Genomic DNA, 26,633 nt, shown 5'->3' with positions numbered 1-26,633 from the left:
TGCCTGATTTGGGCTCCTTTTGTTGATCCTTTTCTAAGATCTTGAGTTGTGAAGTCAAGTTGTTTATGTGGGCCCTTTCTTCCTTCCTGAGAAATGCTTGCAGAGCTATAAATTTTCCCCTTAACACAGCTTTAGCTGCATCCCGTAAGTTCTGGTAGCTTGTGCCTTCATTCTCATTTGGTTCCAGGTATCTTTTGATTTCATCCTTGACTTCCTTCTGACCCATTCGTTGTTCAACATTGAGTTGTTTAATTTCCAGGCATTTGATTTGGTTCTCTGTGGTCTGTGTGTGATTCGCTTCTATTCTCAGTGCATCATGGTCTGAATAGATTGTTGATATTATTTCTATCTTCCTGATTCTATTGAGGTATGTTTTGTGTCCTAGTACCTGGTCTATTTTGGAAAATGTTCCGTGTGCACTGAAGAAGAATGTGTATTCTTTCTTTTTGGCGTGTAAAGCCCTGTATAGGTCTATAAGCCCTCTCTCTCCCATTTCTTTTTTCTTTTTTTTTTTTCTTTTTGGGTCACACCCGGTGATGCACAGGAGTTACTCCTGGTTCATGCACTCAGGAATTACCCCTGGCGGTGCTTGGGGGACCATATGGGATGCTGGGAATCGAACCTAGGTCGGCTGCGTGCAAGGCAAACGCCCTACCCGCTGTGCTATTGCTCCAGCCCTTATTTCTTCTTTCAAAGCCAATGTTTCTTTGCTGAATTTTGTTCTTGTTGATCTACCCAGAGGTGATAAGCTGATGTTGAAGTCTCCGGCTACTATTGTGTTGTTAGCAATGTCTTCCTTAAAATCTGTTAGCAGTAGAATCTGGAAAAAACCTGAGTGCCCAAGAACACATACCTGGTTAAAGAAGCTTTGGTACATCTACACAATGGAATACTATGTAGCTGTCAGAAAGGATGAAATCATGAAATTTACATACAAGTGGTACTACATGGAAAGTATCATGCTAAGTGAAATGAGTCAGAAAGAGAGGGATAGACATAGAAAGATTGCATTCATCTGGGTAACATAAAGTAACAAAATAGGAGACTAACACCCAAGAATAGCCGAGATAAGTACCAGGCGGATTACTCCATGGCTTTAAGGACAACCGCACATGCTAGGGGAAAAGGCAGCTCAGACAGAGAAGGGAGCACCAAATAAAGGGTGTTGGGAGGTTCCTCTCAGGATGGGAAATGCGTGATGAGAGTTGACTATAATCCAAACAATATTGCCACTCAATATCTCTTTCGCAAACCACAGCACTCAAAAGGAGAGAGATAACAAAAGGGAATGCTCTGCCACAGTGGTAGAGTGGGATGGGAGATGAGGGGAAGGGAGGTGGCAGGGATACTGGGACGGGTGGTGGTGGAGAATGGGTACTGGTGGAGGGATGGGGATTCGATCATTGTATAACTGAAACCCAAGCACAAAAATTTGTAAGTCTACAACTGTACCTCATGGTGTTTCACTAATAAAAATTTAAGGAAAAAAAATCTGTTAGTAATTGTTTTAAATATATAGCTGATCCCTCTACATTTAAGAGTGTGATTTCTTCCTGTTGTATGTATTCTTTGATGAATAGAAAATAGCCTTTGCTGTCCCTTCTAATCTTTTTCAATCTGAAATTGATGTTGTCGTATACCAGTATGGCCACCCCAGCTTTTTTGAGGGAGCTGTTTGCTTGCAGGATTGTTTTCCATCCTTTAACTTTGAGTCTGTGTTTGCTCTTACTGTTCAGATGAGTTTCTTGTAGGCAGCAGAATGTTGGGTTCTGTCTCTGAATCCATTTTACCACTCTGTGTCTCTTAATTGGTGAATTAAGACCGTTGATGTTGAGAGATATTATTGTTATGGGGTTTTGTGTCATCTTTCTGTAAGGGTCTGTTGTACTTGTAGGGTTTGTCTTGTCATATAGTAGCCCCTTTAGCCCTTCTTTTAGGTTTGGTTTTGAGTATGAAATTCCTGAGCTGCTGTTTATCTAGAAAATAGTGTACAGTTCCTTCGAGTTTTAGTGAGAGTTTAGCTGGTTAGAGTATTCTTGGTGAAGTGTTCATTTCAGTGAGTTTTTCCACTATATCCCACCATTGTCTTCGGGCTTGGAGGGTTTCCTCTGGTAAGTCTGCTATGAATCTAAGGGGTGCTCCTTTGTATATGATTTCCTTCTTTGACCTTGCTGCTTGTAGTATTGTGTCTATCGGCAGCATCTATCATTCTAACTATGATATGTCTTGGAGTGTTTTTGTTAGGATCTCTTTTAGCTGGTACTGTTCAGGGTCCTTGAATCTGAATGGCTGCATTGTCCAGCTCTGGGAATTTTTCAGCAATGATTTGTTTAACCGTGGCTTTTTCATTGGGATTGTTTCCCTGAGCTTCTGGTACTCCAATGATTCTAATGTTCTTCTTGGAATCATCTTCTAGGACTCTGATTTGCTCTAGAGCTATTTTGAGGTCTCTTGTCATTGTTTGTTGTTGCCTGTTGGCTTGGTGCAGCTGATCTTCCAGCTCACTGATTCTGTCTTCAGCTGTGGTCATTCTACTGTTGAGGGCACAGACTGAGTTTTTATTTCATCCACGGAATCTAGATAATGCCTGGGGCACTTGAGTGGAGAAAGCCAAGTCCCGGGTTTGAATACTAGTGGATTAACTGACCTGGGAGGGGAAGAAGACCAGCACAGCGTTGGGGACGAAGAGGAAGAGCCTCACCCACTTTGGAAGTCTGCTCTAAACCTTTCTGGTTGCTGTCGGCTCTACCAGCAATAATTTTTCCTCCCTGTTGACACGACTAGGTTCTTGTTATTCGGATCTCTACTCAAATGGATTTTCATCAGAGAGATGTTCTGTTTTTAATTTTCTTCATGATACAAATCACTGTAGTGACAGTATCTGTTTATGTACCCCCTGCCTCCTTTCAGGTCAGAATGTGCAGTCCACAGAGAGCAGGCGCGTCATCTGTTTTATTAACAGTTGTATCCACAGCAACTTCTCAGACGGTGCCTGGTGTCCTGTTCATTAGAGTCCATTAACTGTTAAATGAATGAGTCAGTCTTGGTGTAATGGAAATTGCTAAAAAGAATTTTCTACATTATTTTTCTTCACTAACCAAAAGTATAAGCCTTTGTTTTTCCTCTCACAGTAGCTTTCTAAGTGCCTATCTGATTTCATTCACAGAAATTAGAGAGGAAATTCTGTTTACAAAAATGCATGTATTTTATATTAAAAATCCTATAGGTTGATGCATTTCACTTTCAAATTTTCTGCCTTTTAATATATACACAGTTTTGAGCCAAAAATATTACTCATATTTTCCCCTGAAACATTTAGTTCTCTGTAAGTGTAGAAAATGAAAATATGAAATTAGGAAATTGCTTAGAATTCAGAGAAATTCCAAACAAAATGAACTATAGTTGAAGGGGAGGGGACTAATGTAAAAATACATTTAATATGTTAGACATTTATTTTAATTAATAAGTTGTACTTTATAGTAGACTTGTGCATTTTATTTTTACTTTTTTTTTTTTTTTTTAAGTATTATCCCCTGGAAGAAGTCCTCACAGCTGAATATCTACTAGAGGAATTTAGGTGCGACTTAATAGAAATGGTTCTTGATAAACTGAGACCAGAAAATGTCCGGTGAGTCACTCTTACATACTGAATTTTAATGTAATGATTAGAAATAAAATTTAAAATTGTTAATAAATTGGATAAATTGCTTTGAACAGTTTCTCAATTTTGATTACAAAAGTTGAGAGAAATGTTGAACCAATACCCAACTTTGATCTTCAGAACCTAGTTAGTCTTTTTTTTCCTTTTAATTTTGTTTTTCATTTTGGGGCTACATCCATTAGTGCTTAAGGCTTACTCCTGGCTTGCATATATTTGCCAGGAATCAAAACTGGTTTGGCCAAGTTCAAGGCATGTGCCCTGCCTGTTGTACTATTGTTCTGCCCCACCTTGGTCAGTTAACTCGTTAATTTGGGTTGCTTTTGTGTTTTTGGCCACATCCCCCAGTGCTGTGAGGCCACTTCTGGCTCTGTGCTCAGGGGGTCATAAGCATTTCCAGAGATCAAACCTTACCTCTTCCATGCAAAGCATGTGTTCGGCCTGTTAAGCTATCTCTCCAGCCCCTGAAATCATGATTTTGCTATAAATATATCTAAACCTAGTATCCACTGCGTAATTCAAATGCCTTAAATATCAGCTCACCTATTTGGCACTTCTAAGCAAATGTAGTCATTCTTTCTGCAGTGTCAAAATTCTTCTGACTGACCAACCAGATAAAAAGTTGGAGACACTCTTACAGTGACTACAATTTTCCTTAAAGAGCTTGGGAGGTGCCATGTGATATTTTTGTCTTAGAATTTTTCCAGTCTTTTTGAAAACCAGCACAACTTGGTCCCCTAAGCACAGTCAGGAGAGTTCACTGAGTACTGAGTGGGCTGTATGTCCCCCAAACGAACAACTCTAAATGTGATTTGATATCAGGACATTGTAGAGTTCTTCGAGCATAAGGATAGAGTACATCTGGTTTAGATTCCTAATTCAAAGCAGTGTGTGAGAGAATTGTTCCACAGGACCAACTCGTGTGGGGTGGGGGGTGAGGTTGTTGAAAAGGAGGGGCTTTTGGGAACTGGGTGGAGGGAAGCAGGCACCGTGGTGGCTGTGGTGTGGGGATGACATATGCATGAAACCATCATTAACAGCACTGTAAGTCACTGTTTCTCAGTAAAGATTTTTTTGGCGGGGGTCCAGAGGGCACACCCATTATTGCTCAGGAGTTACTTCTAGTTCTGCTCTCAGTAATTACTCCTGGTGGTGCTTGGGGGACTATACTGGATGCTGGAGATCAAACCAAAGTTGGCCGCTTTCAAGGCAAGTGCTGTACCCATTGTGCTGTCTCTCTGGACCCATCAGTAAGGTTTTTTTTAAAAACCTTGTGGGGTTGGAGAGATAGTCCAGCAGGCAAGGCGCTTCCCTGGCACACAGCTGACCTGAGTTCAATCCCAGGCATTCCATACGGTCCCCCTAGCATCACCAGGAGTAATTATTTGAGTGCAGAGTCAGGAATTACCCCTGAGTATCGCCAGGTGGGGCCCAAAACCAAAACAGAAAGTGAAGTATTAAAGTGTAACTAAAAAATAAAATGTAAATAGAAATCGAAGTAGAAGCCTAGAGATTCATGTAATTTAGACTCCACTTTTTTTTTTTTAAATTTTTATTAGTGAGACACCCTGAGGTACAGTTGTGGACTTACAAATTTTGTGCTTGGGTTTCAGTTATACAATGATCAAATACCCATCCCTCCACCAGTGCCCATTTCCTACCTCCACGGATCCCAGTATCCCTCCCACCCCTCATCCTCCTCATCCCTCCCTGCCTCTGTGGCAGGGCATTCCCCTCTGTTCTCTCTCTCTCCTTTGGGTGTTGTGGTTTGCAAAAGAGGCATTGGGTGGCAATCATGTTTGTAGACTCCACTTTTGATCTTGTTAGGATCTCAAAAAAGAGCCAGTCTGTAGCTGGTATACAAATACCAATTATTTCTGAATGGGCTATTCAGTTGCAACCGGTTATTTGTATTTTTTGTGAGGTGAAGGAGGCCTCCCAGTGGAACTCTGTGACCGGAGGTCCCGTGGTACCGGGGATGGAACCCAGGACTCTCTGCCATGCCTGGGCCCCAGCAGCCAGTTGTTTGTGGACCGAGAATACTGATCAACATTAATGCATAGGCACACATTTTCAACAAAACTCATCAAGACATTTTTAAAAGCATAATTAGATTTCCAGCAGATGTCTTTAAGTGCTGTGATGTCTGTGCCAGGGTTTCTCAGACTGGTTAAATACACCGCCGCTCTCTGCAGTGCACTTCTGTTCTCTGGAGTTGTTGTTTCTCCCAGTTGAGTATTCTCCTTGTGCTTCCATGCTCAAAATCATAGATTTCCTGATATTTTAGACGGTGTCTTTGCTGTTGCCCCGTTCGTTTTTGTTTTTAATTTTGTTTTGTTTTGAGGCCACCTGGCAATGCTCAGGGGTGACTCCTGGCTCTGTACTCAGGAATTACTCCTGACAGTGCTCAGGGATCGTTTGAACCCGCTTTGGCCACGTGCAAGGCAAGCTCTCTACTCGCTGTCCTAGTGCTCCAGCCCGTCTCCTCGGCTGGCTGCAACCTCACTGTCTAGAGCTGGGGGACCACTCGGGCTGTACCTGGTGGTGCTGAGATTGGGGGACTTGCTGTGCTGGGGATCAAACTTGGGCCTCTACGCACAAAGCCTGTACCCAGCTTTTTGAGTGATCCCCGTGACCCTGTTATTTCGATTTTTTTTTTTTTTAATTTAGGACCATACCCAGTGGTGTCCAGGGGGCTACTCCCGGCTCTGCTCATGGCATCAGGCAATGCTGGGTAGCAGACCGGGCCTTCTGCATACGAGGCACGGCACACACTCAGCCCATGGAGCTTGCATTTCTGCCCTCTATTTAAAAATTTTAAGTACATACTCTTCCCATTTTATATTTCAGTTTTCCTTTTCTAAATGGTACACTAACTTTGGGTCTTCAAAGACATTCATTTTTGTTAGTACTGTGTTTGATATTTGCTCAGTTTGAGAAATTATTTGTCTGCCTCATATTTACTTCCTGATAACATTTCAAATGTTACACACTTTCCTCTGGTATTTATCTACGTCCCCAGGGATTAACCTGGTAAGTCTCTCTGCCCACTCAGCTCCTTCATTCTGATCTGAGCATCCCTCTCCACCTCCAGTGTGTGCTGTTCTCTGGGTCAGAGTTGTGTGCATGGAGCTTGGCAGCTTTCCCTGAGTATTTTCTCTCTCAGAGCTGAGTGTAAAGTTTCATTTCAGAAAAGTTTACTGGCAAGTGAATGTTTGAGTCTTAACAACTTGTCATCAGTTCCTCGCCCACTGTTCTGATCTCTGTTATTCAGGGAAACCAGAGCTATCTACTAATCAACTTTTCCAAAATCACTCGTCTCTTGGAGGGAAGATGGTAATGCTACCAGGTTATTTCATTCCCACACAGTTTTCGCACGTCTCCTTGAGGATCTATCCATTTATTCTTTGAGAAGTCAGTAGGAGGGAAAGTAATTTCTAAGACTGAATCTTGGCAGGCTTTGTCCTGTACACCCTTCGTGTGGGTATACTGAGTTCTGCATTTATTCTCTCATCTCCCCTAGGGGAATTCTCCAGCTACCAACATGCATTACTTCTCTCACCCACTAAACCCCATATTCCTCTGTTTCTGTGATGCACGTTTTTCTTTGGCATGGTTTGTAGAGCTCACAGTGGTCAATAGTATGTAGCCAATGATCAGGAACACCTGGAGCTGATTATTTATTCCATTACGCTAACAGACAAGTGAGTCGAATGACTCAAGATATATGTTCTTTTTTGGGGGGGGGCGGGGGGAGGGTCACACCAGCAATGCACAGGGGTCACTCCTGGCTCATGCACTCGGAAATTACTCCTGACAGTGCTCAGGGGACCATATGGGATGCTGGAATTCAAACTCTGGTTGGCCGCATGCAAGGCAAAGGCCCTACCCACTGTGCTATCACTCCAGCCACTCAAGATATGTTCTTAAACCAGTGTTAAAACCAAGTCCAGATAGAAAATTTTGTCTAAATGATTAATAGATGCTCTTGACACCTGGTCACTGAAGTTGAAAGGTTCTGATGAGGGCAGCTGTTTGGGAAACAGATTAGAATTTTGAAAATAGTTGGGTTTCCAGCAGAGGGGGAGTTTGTTTGCAAATACTGGACTTACCACTATGAGATCAGCTTTCAGAAGCTCCTACCAAACTTATGACCAGGAGCAGACACAGACCTGGTTATTTGAGGTGGGATGTGAAGGAACAGTGGAACTTGTATCAGGACTAAGGTCATCCCAAGCCAGCTGGTAGCTTTGAGCTTTTCTGTCCACAAGATTCAAAATAGTTTGGTCCCTGCTACAAGTCAGAGTGTAATAATACAACATAGATTATTCAAGAAAGGCAACAGAAACAGAAATTTCCCTCGTGATTCTCCACAAGTCCAGGAGCTACCCTGGCTCAGATCTTCCTTTGCTCCTTACTAGTTCTTTTGTTCAGTTGTCTCTTTTTTTGTATTGGGGCCATACCTGCTGATGCCCAGGGGACCACATGGAATGCTGGGGATTAAACCCAGGTCAGCTTGTTTGCAAGAAAAATGCACTACCTGCTCTACCATCTCTTTCACCCCAGTTCAGTTTTCTTTTGACATGTCATACTTTCCCTCCCGGAAGGTTTTTGTTCTTTTGACTGTTTCTACTATTGTGTCAAAGAAACCTTTGCTAAACCACAAGAAAGGTGCTTCCTATATCCTTATTCCCTACAATTATTTATTTATTTATTAGTGAAACACCACGAGGTACAGTTATAGACTTATAAATTTTTTTTCCCTCCCCCAACTCCTAGACTTACAAATTTTTGTGCTTGGGTTTCAGTTATACAATGATCAAGTACCCATCCCTCCACCAGCGCCCATCCTCCACCACCGCCGGTCCCAGCATCCCTCCCACCCCCTCCCCCCATCCCACCCTGCCTCTGTGGCAGGGCATTCCCTTTTGTTCTCTCTCTCTCCTTTTGGGTGTTGTGGTTTGCAAGAGAGGCATTGAGTGGCAATCATGTTTGGTCTATAGTCTACTTTCAGAATGCTTCTCCCATCCTGGGAGGATCCTCCAAACACCCGTTATTTGGTGCTCCCTTCTCTATCTGAGCTTCCTTTTCCCCTAGCATGTGTGGCTGGCCTCCAAGTCATGGAGCAAAATTCCTGGTACTAGTCTCGGCCTATAATTTTTTTTTAAATATTTAAATCAGGACAAAGCAATAGTCCAGTGGGGCAGGGTACTTGCCTTGCATGTTGCCTGCCCAGGTTCAATCCCTGACACACATGTGGTCTCCCAAATCCTCCAGGCATGATTCCAGAGTATGGAGTCAGGAATGAAAGCCCTAAGCACCACAAGGTGTTGCCCTAAAACAAAACAATTTTTTAATGTGTCACATTTTATAAATTTGTATATAGAGGTATTTATATAAAATATGAGCTTATAGATTATTTTTTAGTATTTTTTTTTTTTCATCTATCTCTAGGGTTGCAATAGTTTCCAAATCCTTTGAAGGACAAACTGATCGCACAGAAGAGTGGTACGGAACACAGTACAAGCAAGAAGCCATTCCTGAGGATGTCATCAAGGTAGGGTCAACGCATTTGTGACTCGTGTGAGAAGGCCCCAAGTCGGCAGAGTGGAGGGTGGTGGCACTTTATGCTAGAGAGCTGGAGTTTAGGGTTTTGCATGGAAAAATGGCACTTTGGACATCTTTTGTGTGTTTGTTAGTCCAGCTGAGCTGTAGAGCCGACTCCCAACTTTAAGCAGAGATCATTGAAACAAAAAGTGCACCCAGAAATAAAGGCATTGAGACAGGAAGAGATGAAAGTAGGGAGCATGAAAGGCAAAATGCCAGCTCTCCAGAGAACTCCCGATCTTGCTGTGAACACAGGCAGGGAGAAACCTGGGACTCACACTAATTTCGCTGTAACAGGTGGTTATAGTTTATGTTGCATTATATCACTGCTCCTTTTTGTCAACATAGGGGAATTAGAAACAATGATGAAATAAATATACTTAAATAAGCAGTTTAAAACATTCATCAGTAGTAAAGATTTTATCCGTAAGGCTTATCTAGCTTTGAAATTGTGTCCTTCATGGGAAGACATCAGAATTCATTAGATTGAAGTTATAGCATTCCTTCAATATACCTGTGCAGTGACAATGCAGAAACGAAGGAAGCATAATTTAAGAAAGACAATCAAGGGCTGGAAAGCGAACTCAATGCACCTGACTATGTACTTTTACATACAAGAGGCCTAGGTTTGAGTCTACACCTCACCTGCTAAAATTGTGAGGAAAATTGTTCTTTCATGAGCTAGTGCTGAGTTTAAATTAGTCCTAAAGCAGGAGAGAATCCCTACTCACCAAACTCTATTTACTATGACTGCTGTGCTCCAAATAGAATTTATTTCTCTGGAGTCTTAAGTTTGCTGTTTATGGACATGGCCCATATCCCTACAGTCTTGTGCCAAAATATACAGATATAAAGACAAAAGTAGAGCTCTAGGAGAGGCTGCAAAGCTACGCCACCTCTACGAAGGACAGATTGCTGAATCCAGAATTATTGGCAGTGGAGTAACGTTTTAGTTTTTTCACTACTTAAGTCTTGGGCCAGAGCATAGCACTGTGGGAACTGGTGCTGCCTTTCACACAGCTGACCTGGGTTTCATTCTTTGCTCCACATTTGGTCCCCCAGTCCCCATCAGGTGTGGTCCCTGGGTACTGAGCCAGAAGCACTGAGCACTACTGGATGTTGCCCCAAATCCAAAAGATAACAATATAATTAAGTCTTACAGAATTCTGCCGGGCTGGAGTGATAGCACAGAGGTAGGGCATTTGCCTTGCGCGTGGCCAACCCGGGCGACCCGGTTTCGATTCCTCCGCCCATTTGGAGAGCCTGGCAAGCTACCCATGGCGTATTCAATATGCCAAACACAATAACAAGTCTCACAATGGAGACGTTATTGGGCCTGCTCGAGCAAATCGACAAACAAAGGAAGGACAGTGCAGTGCTACAGAATTCTGTAGTTGGTGGCATATGATCTAGTCTCCATGACTTAATATCAGCCCATGAGAAAAAATCAAACTGGGGGCTGGAGTGATAGTACAGCGGGTTGCAAGCGGCTGACCCAGATTCAATCCTTGATACCCCATATGGTCCCCTGTGTCTGTCAGGACTGATCCTTGAGCTCTGCTGGCTGTTCCCCCCATCTCCCAAAAAAGGAAAAGAAAAAAAATCCGGACTTAAGTTTCAACTTCATCCTTAGCGGTGTGATTATTTGGTTATGTTCACTTGGGATCTAGAGTGATAGTATGATAGTACAGCAGATAGAGTGTTTGCCTGGCAAGCGGCCAACCAGGGTTCAGTCCCTGGTATTCTATATGGTCTCATGAGCACTGCCAGGAGTAATTCCTGAGTGGAGGAGCCAAGTAACCTCTGAGCATTTTCAGGTGTGATCACCCCTCCCCCCCCCAAAAAAAAAGAGAATAACTTCACTTTAAAGTTCACTCGGCCAGGTCAGAGAAAAAGTGTCACAAGCTGGAGGGTAGCTTTGCTTTTGCTTGCAGGAGATTCAGCACTGTGTGCTTCAGAGCAGCGCCAGGAATAACCCCTGAGCCGGGATTGAGCATCACTGGGTGTGGTCCCAAAAAATTAAAAAAGAAAAAGTTCACTTGATTATCTGGGGAAAAGGCCAGGCCTTAAAGAAATGCTTGTGCTTGTATAGCTGAAACCCAGGCACAAAAATCTCTAAGTCTACAACTGTACCTCATGGTGTTTTACTAATAAAAAAAAAAAATTTTTTTTTTAAAAAAATGCTTGTGCTGAAGGCTGAGGAAATAGCTAAATGGAATGGAGTACATGCGGGTGGGAGCCCAGAGTTTAATGTGTCTGGCCAAAGTAAGTACAAAACCTCTAGTACCAGAGCAATCAACAGAGCTATTATGAAGAGCTGTCAGTAGATCTTGGATGTAACTTCTTTTTATGTGATAAGAGAAAAAAGTTTTGTGGCATTTGTTCCCTTAATATTTACCTGATTATTGAACAGAGTGGTGATTTTAAACTTTTCAGACTCTTAATTACTTGTTTGTGTTGCATGTTTGTTTTTAATTTTTTTATCCAGAAATGGCAAAATGCTGACCTGAATGGAAAATTTAAGCTTCCAACAAAAAATGAATTTATTCCGACGAATTTTGAGATTTTACCATTAGAAAAAGAAGCAACACCTTACCCTTCTCTTATCAAGGTAACATGTTAGGCTTGGTGTTTTTTTAGGGACTCAGGGCACTTGCCTCGCTCACAGCCAACAGGTTCAGTCACCAGTATCCCTTCCAGTCCCCTGAGCACCACTGGTATAGCTCCTCCGCCCCCCAAAAATTTTTTTTAATGAACTACAGATTAGGTTATTATTAGAAAGAACTCTTGTTTTTTTCATTTTTGTTACCTATTTAAAATAGTTCACAAGAGTTATATCAAAGAGAATATTAAACTACTATCAGTTTTAAAATAAATTTAAGTAAACATCTGAAACTAGTTTTACTATAGTTTGAATTAAGTGTAGACTCAACATACTTTTTTTTTTTAATTGTTGGCTGTGTTATGCTTTGATTGACAGCAGTTACTTTGAAATTTAAGGTTTAAAAATGCACAAATGGAACTGGAGAGATATAGTATAGTGGCTAGGGCACTTGCCTTGCACCCAGCCAACCTGGGTTCAACCCCCAGCATCCCATATACTCTCTCGAGCACTGCCTGGAGTAGTTCTGGATTTCAGAGCCAGGAATAAGCCCTGAGCATCACTGGGTATGACTGCCCCACCCAAAAAAAATCCACATACATTTATTCTTATCTCACATGGTTTCTGAAGGTCAGAAATCTGAAAGTGGTTTAGTTGGGTCACTGTGGCTTTGGTTCAAGCTGTTGGCTGGGGCTTCACTCGCCTTCCAGGTTTACTTATGTGGTTGCTGGCAGGCATGAGTTCTTTACCACAGGGACCTCTCCATAGAGGGACCTGACCGGCCGCAGACTTCACCCAAAGTGTGACCCAAGAGTGAAACTGAGCGAGCACGCTGGAAGCCAGAGTGTCTCTTAATGATCTCATCTCGGCGTGTGGGACCCGCCCTCCTGCAGAAAGAGGACTGGCTCTAGGGAGCCATGGTGTCCAGCCGGCGGGTCATGACCGCCCTAAGAACGCTGCCGCCACTGCCATCCGGTGTCCAGTGAGGGGGGTTAGATAGGACTGCTGCCGGATTCTCCATCTTCCTCCACTCTCTCCTCGTCTCCCTAGCCCCAGGAAGGTAGAGGCTGGTTTCTCTGGGGCCAGCAGTCCTCACTCTCCGGGCTCCGACCTCCTCCCCCGCTGGGTATGCTGCAAGGTCATGAGGTGGCAGCATCTCCAGAGGAGAACCCAGCCGCTGCCTCTGTCCCTGAGACTGATTTGCTGTCCTACGTCTCCCTAACCAGACTGTTTCTCCATCACAGGATACAGCCATGAGCAAACTCTGGTTCAAGCAAGATGATAAGTTTTTCTTGCCCAAGGCGTGTCTCAATTTTGAATTTTTCAGGTAGGTAAACTGAATCTAGCTACAGAGTGACTTGTAAACCAACATTTGCATTTCTAAATGTCTCTTCTGCATTTTTGAGAACTCATGTCTCAAATAAAAAAGAATTAGAAAGGGGCCCAGGGAGATAGTAGTGGACAGGATAGGGCTTAAGGTGCTTGCCTTCCACTCAGCCCACTGGGGTTCAATTCCTGGCATCTTGTATGGTCCCGCCTCCAGGGGTGATCCCCGAGTGCAAAGCCAGGAGTGAGCACAGCTGAGAGTGGGCCCACTACTCGACGTTCCCCCCTCCCCCCCACACACAAATTAGAGTTATTTAGCCTAAACAAGGGAAAGCTGCCGCTGATCATGAATTTCTCATTCTTCCTTTGAATGATTTGGATTCACTAGTAGTTAGCCCTTCTTGGCCTTCAGGATTTGGAAAATTGGGGATGCTGTAGACTCCTTATAGGAGTTTCATTGAAAATGTGCCGGAAAGATGGTACAGCAGGTAGAGCACTTGCTTTTCACTCCCTGGCCCCACATACAGTCCCCCAAGACTCACTGGGAGTGATCCCTGAGCCTCCAGACCACCTCCAGGTGTGGCTCAAAAATGAGAGAGTGCAGGAGGCACTCGCCCTGCAGGCAACCACAGTGACTGCCATCCTGGTAGAAACCTCTCGCACCACATGTTATCCCAGTCCACTGCCAGGTGTGGTCTAACACCTCCCACCTGCCTCCCTACCCCCCTGTTCCCCAATAAAGAAATACTCTGGAAAAAGGAAGAAGAAGTTCTTGGTAGAAAGTGAATATTTCACCAAGCATGTTGAGATTGTGGGGATGTAAATGTTATGTTTTATAACCTGAGATTCATATATTATCTCCGTGAGTGATGAGAGGTTTTGTTCTTTAGAGCAGACTTTTTTTTAAAAAATTCAGATGAATATTTGTGACACACTGAGCACCCTGTGTCCACTTCGCCATTTTTTTTTTAAATTATGTATTACCTCTCAATACTTGTCGAGGGACCCTGTGGCATTTTTTTTAATTGAATCACTATGAGATGCAGGTACAAAGCTTTCATATTTGAGCTTCAGCCATACAATGATCGAAGACCCATCCCTCCTCCAGTGCACATTTTCCACCACCAATGTCCCCAGTATCCCCCCACCCTGATCCCAGTCCTCCCCCTGCCTCTATGGCCGACAGTTTCCCCCATACTCTGTCTCTGCTCTTGGGCGTTATGGTTGGCTCAAATTTTCTCACCACCATTCAAGCCTGCTGCCAGGGGCAGACGCTAGATAATTTATTTTCTATTGTTCACTTTGAACATCATGAGAGGTTGCATGTCCACAAAGACAGCTGCACACTTCTGGAATTCTAAAATTGTGAATGGTTGGGGTCCGGAGACTTCTCTGTAGGGCACTGATCCATTTTGGGATTCAATTGAATGTCTCTGGACCACAGCCATTGGTTTACTGAGATGATACCCTGAGGCAGATTGTGGGTGTGATGGCCAGGACCCCAAGTGGGCGGGGAGCCAGGGAGGGACAGCCCGACTCCTCTGCCACTGCCTTGGGGCCTGGAGTCTTAGTCCTGGAACCCTCATACCTGGGCCTTGCTTCTGGAAGTTCATGGTCGCTGGGGTTTCATCTGGAGCAGGCAGGGAGAGCAGACTTGCTCCATCTGAGGTGCCCTGGTGGAATTGGCTTGGTACGGGGTCTGGAGAGATCTCTGGCGATGTGGAAAGAAAGACCCTTTGACATTTCACCAAACTCTAATCTTTCTTCACTGCCATGATCACCCACCATGCCTAATTTCTGTGTGTGTGTGTGTGTGTGTGTGTGTGTGTGTGTGTGTGTGTATGTGGTTCAGTTTCTTGTACATTGTTAAATAGATTTTCTGTGTTGTGTTATTTTGGATTATGTTCATGTATACGCAGAGTCACAGTTTTTAAAACTAACTCCATGCTTAAGTATATAAATTACTAGTTACACAGCTTTTAAGTTGACCAGCAAACCAGGCTCTAAGCATTCTGGTTGAATCTTGCTCCCTTGTTTAGTTTGTTTAAGCCTCTCCATCACCAACACTGCTCCTAAGGATGCAGCAGTCTAGGGCACTTCTTGGAATTGCATTCTGAGCTAGAGCTGTGTTGTTTTGCCTGCTCAGGTTGGCTCTTAATTAATGTTTGACTTTTCAGTAAGGCAGTTAACTGCCAAGGAGCCCGTGTGGTCTTCTTATGAACTCTTCTTTTGATGATGTTTCTTTTTTTTTTTTTTTTTTGCATTTTGGGTCACACGTGGCCATGCTCAGGGATTCCTCCTGGCTCTGCACTCAGGAATTTGCCTGGCAGTGCTCAGGGGACCATATGGGAGGCCAGGGATCAAACCCAGGTCAGCCGGGTGCAACAGAAACGCTCTCCTTGCCGTCCCATGGCCCCAGCCTGCTGTATGCTTTGGAGCCATCCTTTCCCAAAGAAAGGAAACAGTGGGGGAGGACATTCAGCCACAGAGTACTGAGAATTTCCAGGTGGAGGAATTATGTATAGCTGTAGTATTTTTCTCTTTGATTTTTTTTATTTTACATTTCTTGGGGTGGTGCTTGGTATCATCCCCCGGGCCTCAAACATGTATGGCTTGTCTGGGACTGTTGAGCCATGTCACAATTGCTTTCTTTGATTTTAATTCTTTAAATGCCACAGTTATTTGCCCCTGTGGTTTGCTCACTTATCCGCTTCATTGATATTATTGAGGGACTGGAGCGGTAGCACAATGTGTAGGGCCTTTCATGCGGCCAACCCGGGTTCGATCCCCAGCATCCTGCATGATCCCCCAAGTCCGCCAAGGAGCAGTTACTGAGCACAGAGTCAAGAGTGACACCTGAGCATTGCTGGGTATGGCCCAAAGAAGCAAAAAATGAAACAGACATTGTTGGCTTTGATTTCAGCACATTAATTCTATTTCCTGTGCTACAGAAAGAGGAAAACCCTTCATTTGTGTCCAAGCCACGCAGGGACCTGCCTCTGCTTCTCTGTCCTACCTGTGTCTTTCCCTGGAAAGCTGCTCATTCTGCACCTTTCCCTCCCAACTCTCTCCCTTCATTCCCTAAGTTAACTCCTTACCAGGCGTTAGAGACATAACGTTTGGGATTCTGAGTTTGAACTCTGGCATCACATACACGAGAAGTGTCCCCTTACCAAGAGCATTGCTTGGCCCTTTTATTAACTCAAGTTCTTTCTCCCCGATCACCGCTACCCTGTGACTATTGTTCTGCCCATTTTTTTCTCCATAGTGCTCTCATCACCTGGTATATCGTATTTAGTTTTATGTAGCTTGGTGGTGTAGCACTTTTCTGGCCAGTACAAGGTGGCTGGCACCACCACCATAAGAAGTTATTATTCCCTCTGGTGAGACTTGACTATATAATCCTCTGAAGTCAAGAAATTTGCCTGATTTGTTCCTTCTTCTTTCCCAGTACTTAGAGAACCTAGTTCTCTAGTACATATGTAATACATACTTGTTGCATGAGTGACTCTTACTTGCTTCTCAAAAGGTAAGCATGTCGTGCAGTCAGATGAGTAGGCCATTTGACTCATATTGAACTCTAACTCTGTTCCTGTGAACCTAGGTGAGATGAGCAAAATTGTGTTTCCTGCTTGGAAAATGAAGATTTAAATGATCTGTTGTTCTGTTTAGCTGTTGCACTCTGTTACCGCTCTCTCTGCTGCTCTTTCTCACTTGCATATTCCCTTAGTTTAAGTATTTCCTAGTTCTAAAAAGAGTTAATATGGTAAAAAAAAAAAAAGTAGTTTACCAGACTGCAGTTAATATGGTAAAAAAAATTGTTTTTTTTCTCTGACAGTGCTTTAACTCTTTTGGTTTTAAGAGAAACTTAAGAGATAAGGTATCAGTGTTTCTGAGTGAACTGATGCCATACAAGCTCAGTCACATACCAAATCCACCAAGGGTGTGGCTGGCTCAGAGGGGCAGAGTCGCAGTCCTCTGAGATACTCCTCCGCCTTGTGCCCGGTCCCTTGGCCTGCCTTTCTGCCACACCATCTCGGATAGTGTTTTCTCCCTCTTCACCACCACCAGCACACACAGCCTATTTCAGCCGCCTTTGTATCCTCCTAAGAAGAAAAACCAAACTCAGGAATTCAAGCCGAGCTTCAGGAAATGGTATTAACTGGTGTTCAGTTTCTTGATCCTTCTCGAAAGGCCATGTCACATTGGGAAGTAATAAAACAGCTATTTTACTGTCAACATTTTCTTCCAGCCCATTTGCTTATGTGGACCCCTTGCACTGTAACATGGCCTATTTGTACCTTGAGCTCCTCAAAGACTCACTCAACGAGTATGCATATGCAGCAGAGCTAGCAGGCTTGAGCTATGACCTCCAAAATACCATCTATGGGATGTATGTAAGTACCCACGTCTTAGAGCCTTCCACTCATCAACATTTTTTATATTGATTTGATGGAAGCATTTTTGATTGAGGGTATGAGTTTAATTTCTTTTTTTTTGAATCTTTATGGCTAATCATAATTTCTCATCATTTTTAAGTTAACTCTTATTCTAAGTATTCAGCAATATTCCATTCATATATGCAAAATTTCCATGATTTCTTTTTTTTAAACATCTTTCATCAGATTGTCTTATTTTTTTATCCTCAAACAAAATTGGACCTGTATGTAGATTAAGCTCTCATTCATTCTGTACCTGAAGTCTTGGTCTGAAAGCAGAGAATGAAGTCTCGCTGCCATTGTAAACATAAGGTTGGCCTGTCCCATTTCCCTAGAAATTCAGATCATGTGGCTGCATATCCATACTCTTCGGTCATGTTTCTTCATTACCATGTCACTGCTTGAGGTATCAAAGCATTTCTTTTGTTTTTCTTTTCGTTAGTCGCTACATTTATGCTGATCCTCTCCATTGCAACATGACATACCTGTTTATCAGGTTATTGAAGGATGATTTAAAAGAGTATACATATGCAGCACGCCTCTCAGGTTTGAGCTATGGCATTGCATCAGGAATGAATGCAATACTTGTAAGTAAAATGAAGACCAAAGAAAAGGTGCCACTCCTTTGAAGCATTATGTTGAGCTTGAGAAAACAATTAACTTCTGCATTCATAAACAAGAAGATGGTATTTTTTTTCTTGCACCTTTTTATTGATTGAAGAACTCAGATTAGTAGTAGTTCCACTAATGAACGACTTAGTCCAGCTTATTGCATCTTGTGAACATGTATGTGTGCTACATTTATTTGCATGCTCCTTCACTTGAAATGCTTAACACATTAATCCTGACAGCATGTTGTTTGTTCCACATATTTAAGTATATTAATGTCTGCAACTAAAAGCTATCCAGTTATTCTTGTGGCACTCAAATTTTACTTACTCGTAAACAGCTTTTTTTTTCTTTCTGCTAACAGTGGGTAGAGAGTTCCTGTGCTCAGATATATCAGACATTTTAATTTACGTTGTTTTGTCGCATGCATCATTACTTTTAAGTTGTTTTTTTTTCAGTAGGCATTATTAAATGCATCCCAAGAAATATCCTTATTATTAAAACTTACTGATATTTTTTCCCCAACGTTCCTCATTTCCAAATTAACATTCATGTATGCACACATTCATCTTCACTTTTCTTCAAATTACATTATTTGTTTTAGCAAAAACTAAAATGAGAGCATGTGCTGCATAATCCTTGAAAGTAAAACAAGAAACTTACACAAAAGGTTTTTTAAACTTTTCAGGATTTATCTTATAGTGACTATTTTCTTCACTGGTAGCTTTTGTTTAAAGTAGAAAAATGTATAGAAATTATTACTGTTCTTAGCATCCAGAGAAATTTGAAGCCCATAGGTGAAAATAAGCCCCAAGTAGAAAAGTAGTAATCTGTTGATTATTTTTTGTTATTTAATTTTAGTAGGATACTGGCATTAAAATAAATCATGTTTGGGGACCAGAGAGACAGATAGTACAGCAGGTTAGGGTGCTTGCCTTGCAGTGCAGCCAACCCAGGCTGAGTCTCTGGCTTCACATATGGTCCCCGACCCCCACCAGGAATAATCCCTGAGTGCAGAGCTAGGAGCAAGCCCTGAACGCCAACAGGTGTAGCCTAAACAAATTAAAAAGTTGTATATTTCTGACAAAATACTCTCTCTGCTAATTGTCCATCCAGTCCCATGGGATCTGATGTGCTTTTCTGAAACCAGCTGCCCCCGCTCCTGCTGGCACTCCTACCTGTCATTTTTTACAGCGTGGAGACTTTTGGGTGCACTGTCTCCTTGGCAGCTGTGGGTACCACTGTCTGGAAATATAGGTGGGATTGCCTGATTTTCAGTACTTTCAGAGACTGAATTAAATTGTTCCAAGATCAAACCTGATGTGGTGAAGCCATGGTATTCTCACAGTCCATCTGTTTCACTGCTTTTGGAATATCAGAACAATCAATCCACAGCTAAACAAACAGATGTATAGATAGGTCCTCATTGAGCAGCACTGAATGGGAAAAGGGACAAAATCTCATCTTAATACAAAAATAGGGGTCCTGATATCACCAAAGATAAATACAATTAATTTGAGATACCTGCTTCTTTGTTCCTGGTATTTTTACACTTTGTTACTACACGTGGAAAAAAAAATCAAAAATACCTTAATCTTGCTATTCCTTAGAAATTCTTCTTGGGGGCTGGAGAAATAGTACCGGGGTAATGATGTTTTCCTTACACAGTGCCAACCCCAGGCCAAATCCCCAGCACTTCTTCCGGTCCCCTGAGCAGTGCTGGGAAGTCCCAAAAATTTAAAAAAAAGAGAGAGAGAGAAAGTTATTTTTAAAAACTAAACTTTATATGTATAGTAGTGGTTAAGATGTTTGCCGTGCACACAGCCAACCTGATACCGCAGATAGTGCTCCAAGCACTTTCAGGGGAGACCAAGCCCTGAACACAGAGCTAGAGTAAGCCCTGGCACGTCTGGGCATGGAGCGGGAGCGCTGCTGGGAGTAGTCCCTGAGTGGCACTGGGTGCAGCTCCAAGATCCAACATTCCATCATTCCCACTTAATGAGAATTTAAGACATCTCTTTGTTTAAAAAAAAAAAAAATGTAGAGCACCATGATTTACAAAGTTGGGTTTTAAGTATACTGTGTGCTTGGGGCACCAATACCACCACCAGTTCTTTCCTCCCTCCACCAGGATTCCCAGGTTTCCTCTTGGCCATCCCACCCCCTTCCCCAGCCTGCCACCTTAACAGGCAGAGAATTTAAGTCTTAATGATACAGTGTGTGCACACCAGTTGAGTTTTCCTACTATTTTGCTTAAGAGAAGCGAAATCAAGCTTTTCTGATACTAGTAAATAGAGTTAATGTTATTTTTTCCCAAGTTTTAAATTCTATAAGTTAGCTGAATTTCATCTTTCACTTTTGTTTTTGTATACCTGATTTGGGAATTTTCTAAGTACTTAGAAAATCCAGATTAAGGTCCTAGAGAAACAGAGCAGCTGCTCAAGTGCTTACCCTGCACATAGCTGACCTGGCATCCCTAGCACCCCATATGCTCCTCCGAGCACCTACAGGAGTATTCTCTGAGCACGTCCTGGGGTGTGCTCCCCTCAAGGAAAGAATAAATTAAAAAGAAATCCAACAAATTAAGATGTCTCTTTTGGTGGGTCAGGGAAATGATTCGAAGGGCTGGAGCACATGCTTTGCACACAGGAGCCCAGGTTTGATTGATCCCTGGCATCACACGAGCCAGGAATGGTCAGAAAACAAAAAGTACTTAAGATGTCTATTTGGAAGTCATCGCATGCATGCTTAGGCTTTAAATACCCTGAACTCTTTTCTGTAGCTCTCAGTGAAAGGTTACAATGACAAGCAGCCAATTTTGCTAAAGAAGATTATCGAGAAAATGGCCACCTTTGAGATTGATGAAAAGAGATTTGAAATCATCAAAGAGGCGGTAAGTTTCCTGAGTTAATTTTATTGTCAGTGAATTTTTTTTCACTCGCAAGGTGCTATTGCCATGTTCCAAACTTTTTTGGAGAGGAGGAGAGGCCTTCCCGACCCCGTGCTCATGCTCTTGGCCTGCTCTTGCTAAGTCCTTTGTGCGGAATGGAAGCCCAGGAGACTGATGGGTCCCTGGCCCGTCCATAGATGGGGCCAGGAGCAAGGACAGGGCAGCATTGGCTGTCAGAGAAGCCTGCTGTTGACCTAGGAACACCGTGAAGGTTTCATCTCGCTTCCTTTTTGGAAGAGCACACAGTTTCCTAGGTTGAGATTGACCTTTTAAGAGGACCTTGTCACATTAAACTCTGTCACATTAAACACTTTAGGCCTGATACAAGTCCTGCTCAAATTTAGCTCTCTGTTGACCCACTAATGGAAATATGGGATGGATACTGTTTTAAGAACCGGACTGTGACCTTTAATTGTATACCAACATAAATGGCATTTTTAAAATTGAAGAGCTTGGGGCCGGAATGATAATACAATGGATAATATAGTCAGTCGCCTTGCATGCGGCCGACCCAGGTTGGATCCCTGGCACCCCATAGGGGTCCCCTGGCCACTGCCAGGAGTAATTCCTGAGTGCAGAGTCAGAAATAACTACTGAGCATCACTGGGTATGACTCAAAAAGCCAAAAAATAAAAATAATATTAATAATAAAAATTGGCAGAGCCTGGCAAGCTACCTGTGGTGTATTTAATATGCCAAAAACAGTAACAATAACAGGTCTCAATTCTTTGACCCTGAAAGAGCTCCAATATGACAGCGTTGAGAAAGACGAGTAAGGAGAGGCTGCTAAAATCTCAGGGCTGGGATGAATGGAGACGTTACTGGCACCCACTCAAGTAAATTGATGAACAATGGGATGACAGTGATACAGAATAATAAAAATAAAATAAATGAAGAGCCTGTATGTTATATGTGTAAACATACATACATTATTCTTATGTGTAATATTGAGTCTATAACATTATATGGGGCCAGCTTTTTACTACTTCAGGATGGCCTTAGCCTGTGCAAAAGAATGCCAAGAGATGAAGGCTCTGAAAGCTGGGGATAACTTTCCGAGGTCTAGACACCCATAGTGTCATTCTAGGCATGTCAGATGTTGCAGGTAAAGCCCCACCCTAGACGCTGAAAAGCACATCCTTTAAGGGCAAGAGAGGAGTAATTGCCTTTTAAAGCATTTCTAAAAGTTGGGCAGGAGTGATAGGATAGCAGGGAGGGCACTTGTCTTGCATGCAGCCAACCTGGGTTCGATCCCTGGCATCCCATACAGTCCCTTGGGCCCACCAGAGTGCAGAGTCGAGAGTAACCACCTAAGAATTGCCGGATGTGGCCAAAAACCAATAAATAGATAATTTATTTTAAAAAAATAAAGTATTTCTGAAAGCTATAAGCCCATGTCTCGTCCTCTAGTATATGCGATCTCTCAACAATTTCCGGGCTGAGCAGCCCCACCAGCATGCCATGTACTACCTCCGCTTGCTGATGACAGAAGTGGCCTGGACTAAAGATGAACTGAAAGAAGCCCTGGATGGTGAGATGCTGGTTTCCCACCTTTAGCCTTTTGCTTCCTTTGTCTTTCTGAAATCACTTTGGTTTATACTTTAAAGGCAGCTGTGCATGCTTTTTTTTGGGGGGGGGTGGCAGGAGGGACCCCACCTGGCAGTGCTTAGAGCTTTATTCCTGGCTCTGCACTTAGGAGTCACTCCTGGTAAGGCTCGGGGGACTAAATGGGGTGCTTGGGATCTAAACCAGGTTGGCCACTTGCAAGTCAAGTACTTTACCCACTTTACTCTCTCTCCGTCCCCTGGGCATACTTTTAAATAAAAACCATGGTGACCCTGAATGTAGAGCCAGAGGAACCCCTGAGTAACACTGGGTGGGGCCCAAAACAAAATTATGGTGACATTTGGGTGACATTTTGGGGTTTCTTTTTCTTTTTTTTTTTAAGGCATGGTGATTTACAAGGTAATAATTGAGTTTCAGACATTATGTTCCAGCACCAATTCCACCACCAGAGTCAACTTCTCTGCACTAACGTCCCCATGATTCCTCCCACTCCCTTAAGAAACTTTTGTTTCTTAGCTATATTTGCTATTTTCAACCTGGATCTGCAGTGGTTATTTTTGTTCATATATTTCTGCAGATAGCTACATGTTGTTCTCAAGCATTTATAATTTAATAATGCTGAAGTTCTCCGAAGAGGGGAAAAAATAGACTGAGTTTGGTAATTTCATCAGACAAGAGTGCTAATACATCTTTCTCTCTGTTCGGTTGAGTTAGGAACTAGACAGTGTTGGGGGCCGAGGACCATAGCACTGTGGGTAAGGTGCCTGTCTTGTGCATCACCAACCCAGCTTTGATCCCCTGAGCCCCACGAGGAGTGATTCCTGAGGACAGAGCCAGGAGTAAGCCCTGAGCACCACTAGGGGTGGCCCCAAAACTTAAAGCCAAAATTAAACAGTGCTCTTCAAAAATCTTAAGGTACTAAAAGACAAGTGAAGACTGAAGGAACTGCCACAGATTAGCAGAAACTAAGGACTCTTGGCAACGTGGGGTGTGGATGGGAGCCTGGAACACAAAAGGAGCGATGCCAGGGGGAAGTGGAAAACCCAGATAATGCCTGTATTTGAGTTTACACCATGGTACAGCGTTGGTTTCTTGGTTCTGATCAATACTCTATGGTTAGGAGAGGTATTCCCCTACGGGGAGACTGGGTGATGGGTTTCCAGTGCGGTCCGGGTTGCCTTTGCAACTTTTCTCTTTCAAACTCCCTAAGAGTTTTTTATAAAGCCTCCCAGCTGGAGCTGACTGTGTGTTGCCCCTTTGCAGATGTCACCCTTTCTTGCCTTAAGGCCTTCATTCCTCAGCTGCTGTCTCGGCTGCACATCGAAGCCCTTCTCCATGGAAACATAACAAAGCAGGTGGGTGTCGCAGGCTTGACAGATCTTTCTGGATCTTGCTTTTAACCCTGGGTTAAGACTATTCACTCCCGCCGTGTGATCCCGAGTACTGCCCTGCTCAGTTTTTGCTCTTTGGAAGAAGCTGGGAACAGGAGCAGAGAGTGTGCTGGTGGTTGCCTGCAGACCCACTCTCCTTGCCACCTCCTCTGCAGTCATCAAGCTGGGAGGAAAGCCCTGTGGGACCCAGGGAAGGGTGGGGGAGCAATTACTCCCCCCCCCCCCACTCCCGTGTTCAGGACAGCGGACTGGGTGATGGGATGAGCACCTTGGGGGAGCGTCCAGCAGCGCAGAGTCAGATCCTGCTACCTCCTAGATCAGTAACTTCTGGAGGTGGCTCACCCTGCCAGGGCTCTGCTTTCCTGCTCTGTGAAATCAGAATTAGAAGCATTGCCTTGTTACTCACCCCGTGAATTTAGACTCCCACCTTGAAAATCTCTGCAGTTCTTAGGGAGTCCTTCTCAAGAGCCTGCACTCTGCCATCCTGCTGTAGTGCCTCCAAATCAGTATATCCAACCTGCTGCTAATTCATGTCCTTTTCCCCATGACCTGTTTTATTCAAGGTAAAGCCTCAAATTCCTCACCTTAGCCCTAAACCCCAGTGTTTGGGCAGCATTCTTCCCTGGGACCCATTCCTCCTAAAAAGATTTGGCAGCCCTTTTTCCTTTGGGTTCTGGGTCAGAACTGATGTCTGCGTGTTCCTCCTGCCACCGCAGAAGGACAAATTCTAGTTTAATGCCTTTGAGTCAGAGGGGGTGTGTTTAAGATTCCCAAATGTATTTTTCTGATTATGATCAACCACACTAGTTTTGTTTCTTTCATATGCATGTGTGTACATTACGTGGCTACCACCTGATAATGCACCATTTTCCAAGACAAGGTACATCTGTGTATGGTGATGGGTGTGGCCTGTTTTATTCCACAGACTGCATTAGGGATCATGCAGATGGTTGAGGACACGCTTGTTGAATATGCTCACACCAAACCTCTCCTCCCAAGTCAGCTGGTTCGCTATAGAGAAGTCCAGCTGCCTGACAGTAAGTTGAAATGTTAAATTACTCATTAGTTGAAATTAAATTTCTTTCGACGTGCATGATAATAAAATAGCTCAACAGACTAGAACACAGGATTTGCATGTGGGAGGCCAGGACTGGGTCCTCAACACCACACGATTCCCTTGGCACAGAGGGGACATGACCCCCGAAGCTCTGCTATGTATGGGAGAAGCCACCAACCATTGTGGCCAAAAGCAAAAAAAAATTTTTTTTTGCAATTTTTATACATTTTATTTTCAGAAAGTAGTTCACAATGGGCTGGAGCAATAGCACATTGGGTAGGGCATTAGCCTTGCATGTGGCTGACCCAGGTTCGATTCCTCCACCCCTCTTGGACAGCCCGGCAAGCTACCGAAAGTATCCCACCTGCACGGCAAAGTCTAGCAAGCTACCCATGACGTATTCGATATGCCAAAAACAGTAACAATAGTCTCACGATGGAGACATTACTGGTGCCTGCCCAAGCAGATTGATGAACAACGGGAGCACTGTGCTACAGTACTACAGTTCACAATAGTTCATTACAGATAATATTCAAACACCCACCCCAGCAGCAAGCATCTTCCCACCACAATAAGAGGGAAGTGTATGAAGGTTGTGTATTTCATTCTGGAGCAAATTAAGCTCATATATAAGAGAAGACAAGCAAGTATGTTAAAACCAAACAAGGGTGTTCTACTTTAGTTACATCAGTGGGCTAGAGTGTAAGATGTCATACAGCCATGAATGTGGCCGCATGCTCCAGGAAATACTGCATCGCTCTCTTCTGGGAGTTTTATTTTATAGTCTCTGGGTCTTGGTTGTTGATGAGATTACATGGAGCTGGGGGCAGTTTGTGGGTGTGGCTGCCAAGCTACTGGAAAACTGGGGATCTGGGTGGAGGAGGCCCAGTCCCCATCTGAGCAGGCTTGGAGATCTCAGCCACAGGTTCCACATACCCGGGTTTCTCTGCCAGTTCCTTCATGTGTGAGGCTCATCCGAGCATGTGGAGAATGGCCTTGAGCATGGCTGTAGCTGGGTTCTGGAGGTTTTCAGCTGCCAGGGTTCTGCTTGGGGCAGGAAGGGAAACTCAACCCACCCCTCTCCAAGGGGCCCTGGTGAAGACAGGCTGGCTCTGGGGCAAGAGATTCTGCCAAAACATTTTTTTTTTAAGTGAGTTAAAGATAGGTGCTTTTCTAGGAGATTTTTTCTTTCTTTTTTTTTTTTTTTTTTTTGTAGAAGGGCCAATGAGGTAGTATTTTAGAAAAGTAATCTTTTTGAAGAGAATAAAACTATGGTTGACTGAAAACTGAATGAAGAGTTAGTAATTAAAAACATCCACAGAGGAACTGTAGTGATAGCACAGCAGATAGGGCATCTGTCTTGCACATGCCAACCCAGGTTCGATTCCCAGCATCCCATGTGGTCCCCTGAGCACCGCCAGGAGTAAT

The 26,633-nt window shown here is 43.4% G+C and overlaps 1 protein-coding gene across 2 annotated transcripts in view; it reads left to right on the top strand.

Moving 5' to 3' along the window:
* IDE (insulin degrading enzyme) overlaps positions 1-26,633 on the top strand; it is a 93,056-nt gene that overhangs the window by 58,394 nt on the left and 8,029 nt on the right. The window contains exons 11-19 of one of the 2 annotated variants that reach the window (XM_056130388.1): positions 3,525-3,628; positions 9,113-9,215; positions 11,754-11,876; positions 13,112-13,194; positions 18,075-18,219; positions 21,024-21,134; positions 22,602-22,722; positions 24,021-24,112; positions 25,074-25,185. In XM_056130388.1, the coding sequence (XP_055986363.1) occupies positions 3,525-3,628; positions 9,113-9,215; positions 11,754-11,876; positions 13,112-13,194; positions 18,075-18,219; positions 21,024-21,134; positions 22,602-22,722; positions 24,021-24,112; positions 25,074-25,185 (994 nt within the window). Of the gene's footprint in view, positions 1-3,524; positions 3,629-9,112; positions 9,216-11,753; positions 11,877-13,111; positions 13,195-17,445; positions 17,591-18,074; positions 18,220-21,023; positions 21,135-22,601; positions 22,723-24,020; positions 24,113-25,073; positions 25,186-26,633 lie in introns of both variants that reach the window. The other variant, XM_056130387.1, reaches the window with a different exon arrangement.

Source organism: Sorex fumeus, unplaced genomic scaffold (genome assembly GCF_029834395.1).
Source record: "Sorex fumeus unplaced genomic scaffold, SorFum_2.1 ptg000078l, whole genome shotgun sequence".
Taxonomy (NCBI): domain Eukaryota; kingdom Metazoa; phylum Chordata; class Mammalia; order Eulipotyphla; family Soricidae; genus Sorex; species Sorex fumeus.
Note: the sequence above shows the minus strand (reverse complement) of the source record. Positions and strands in the feature narration are given on the sequence as shown.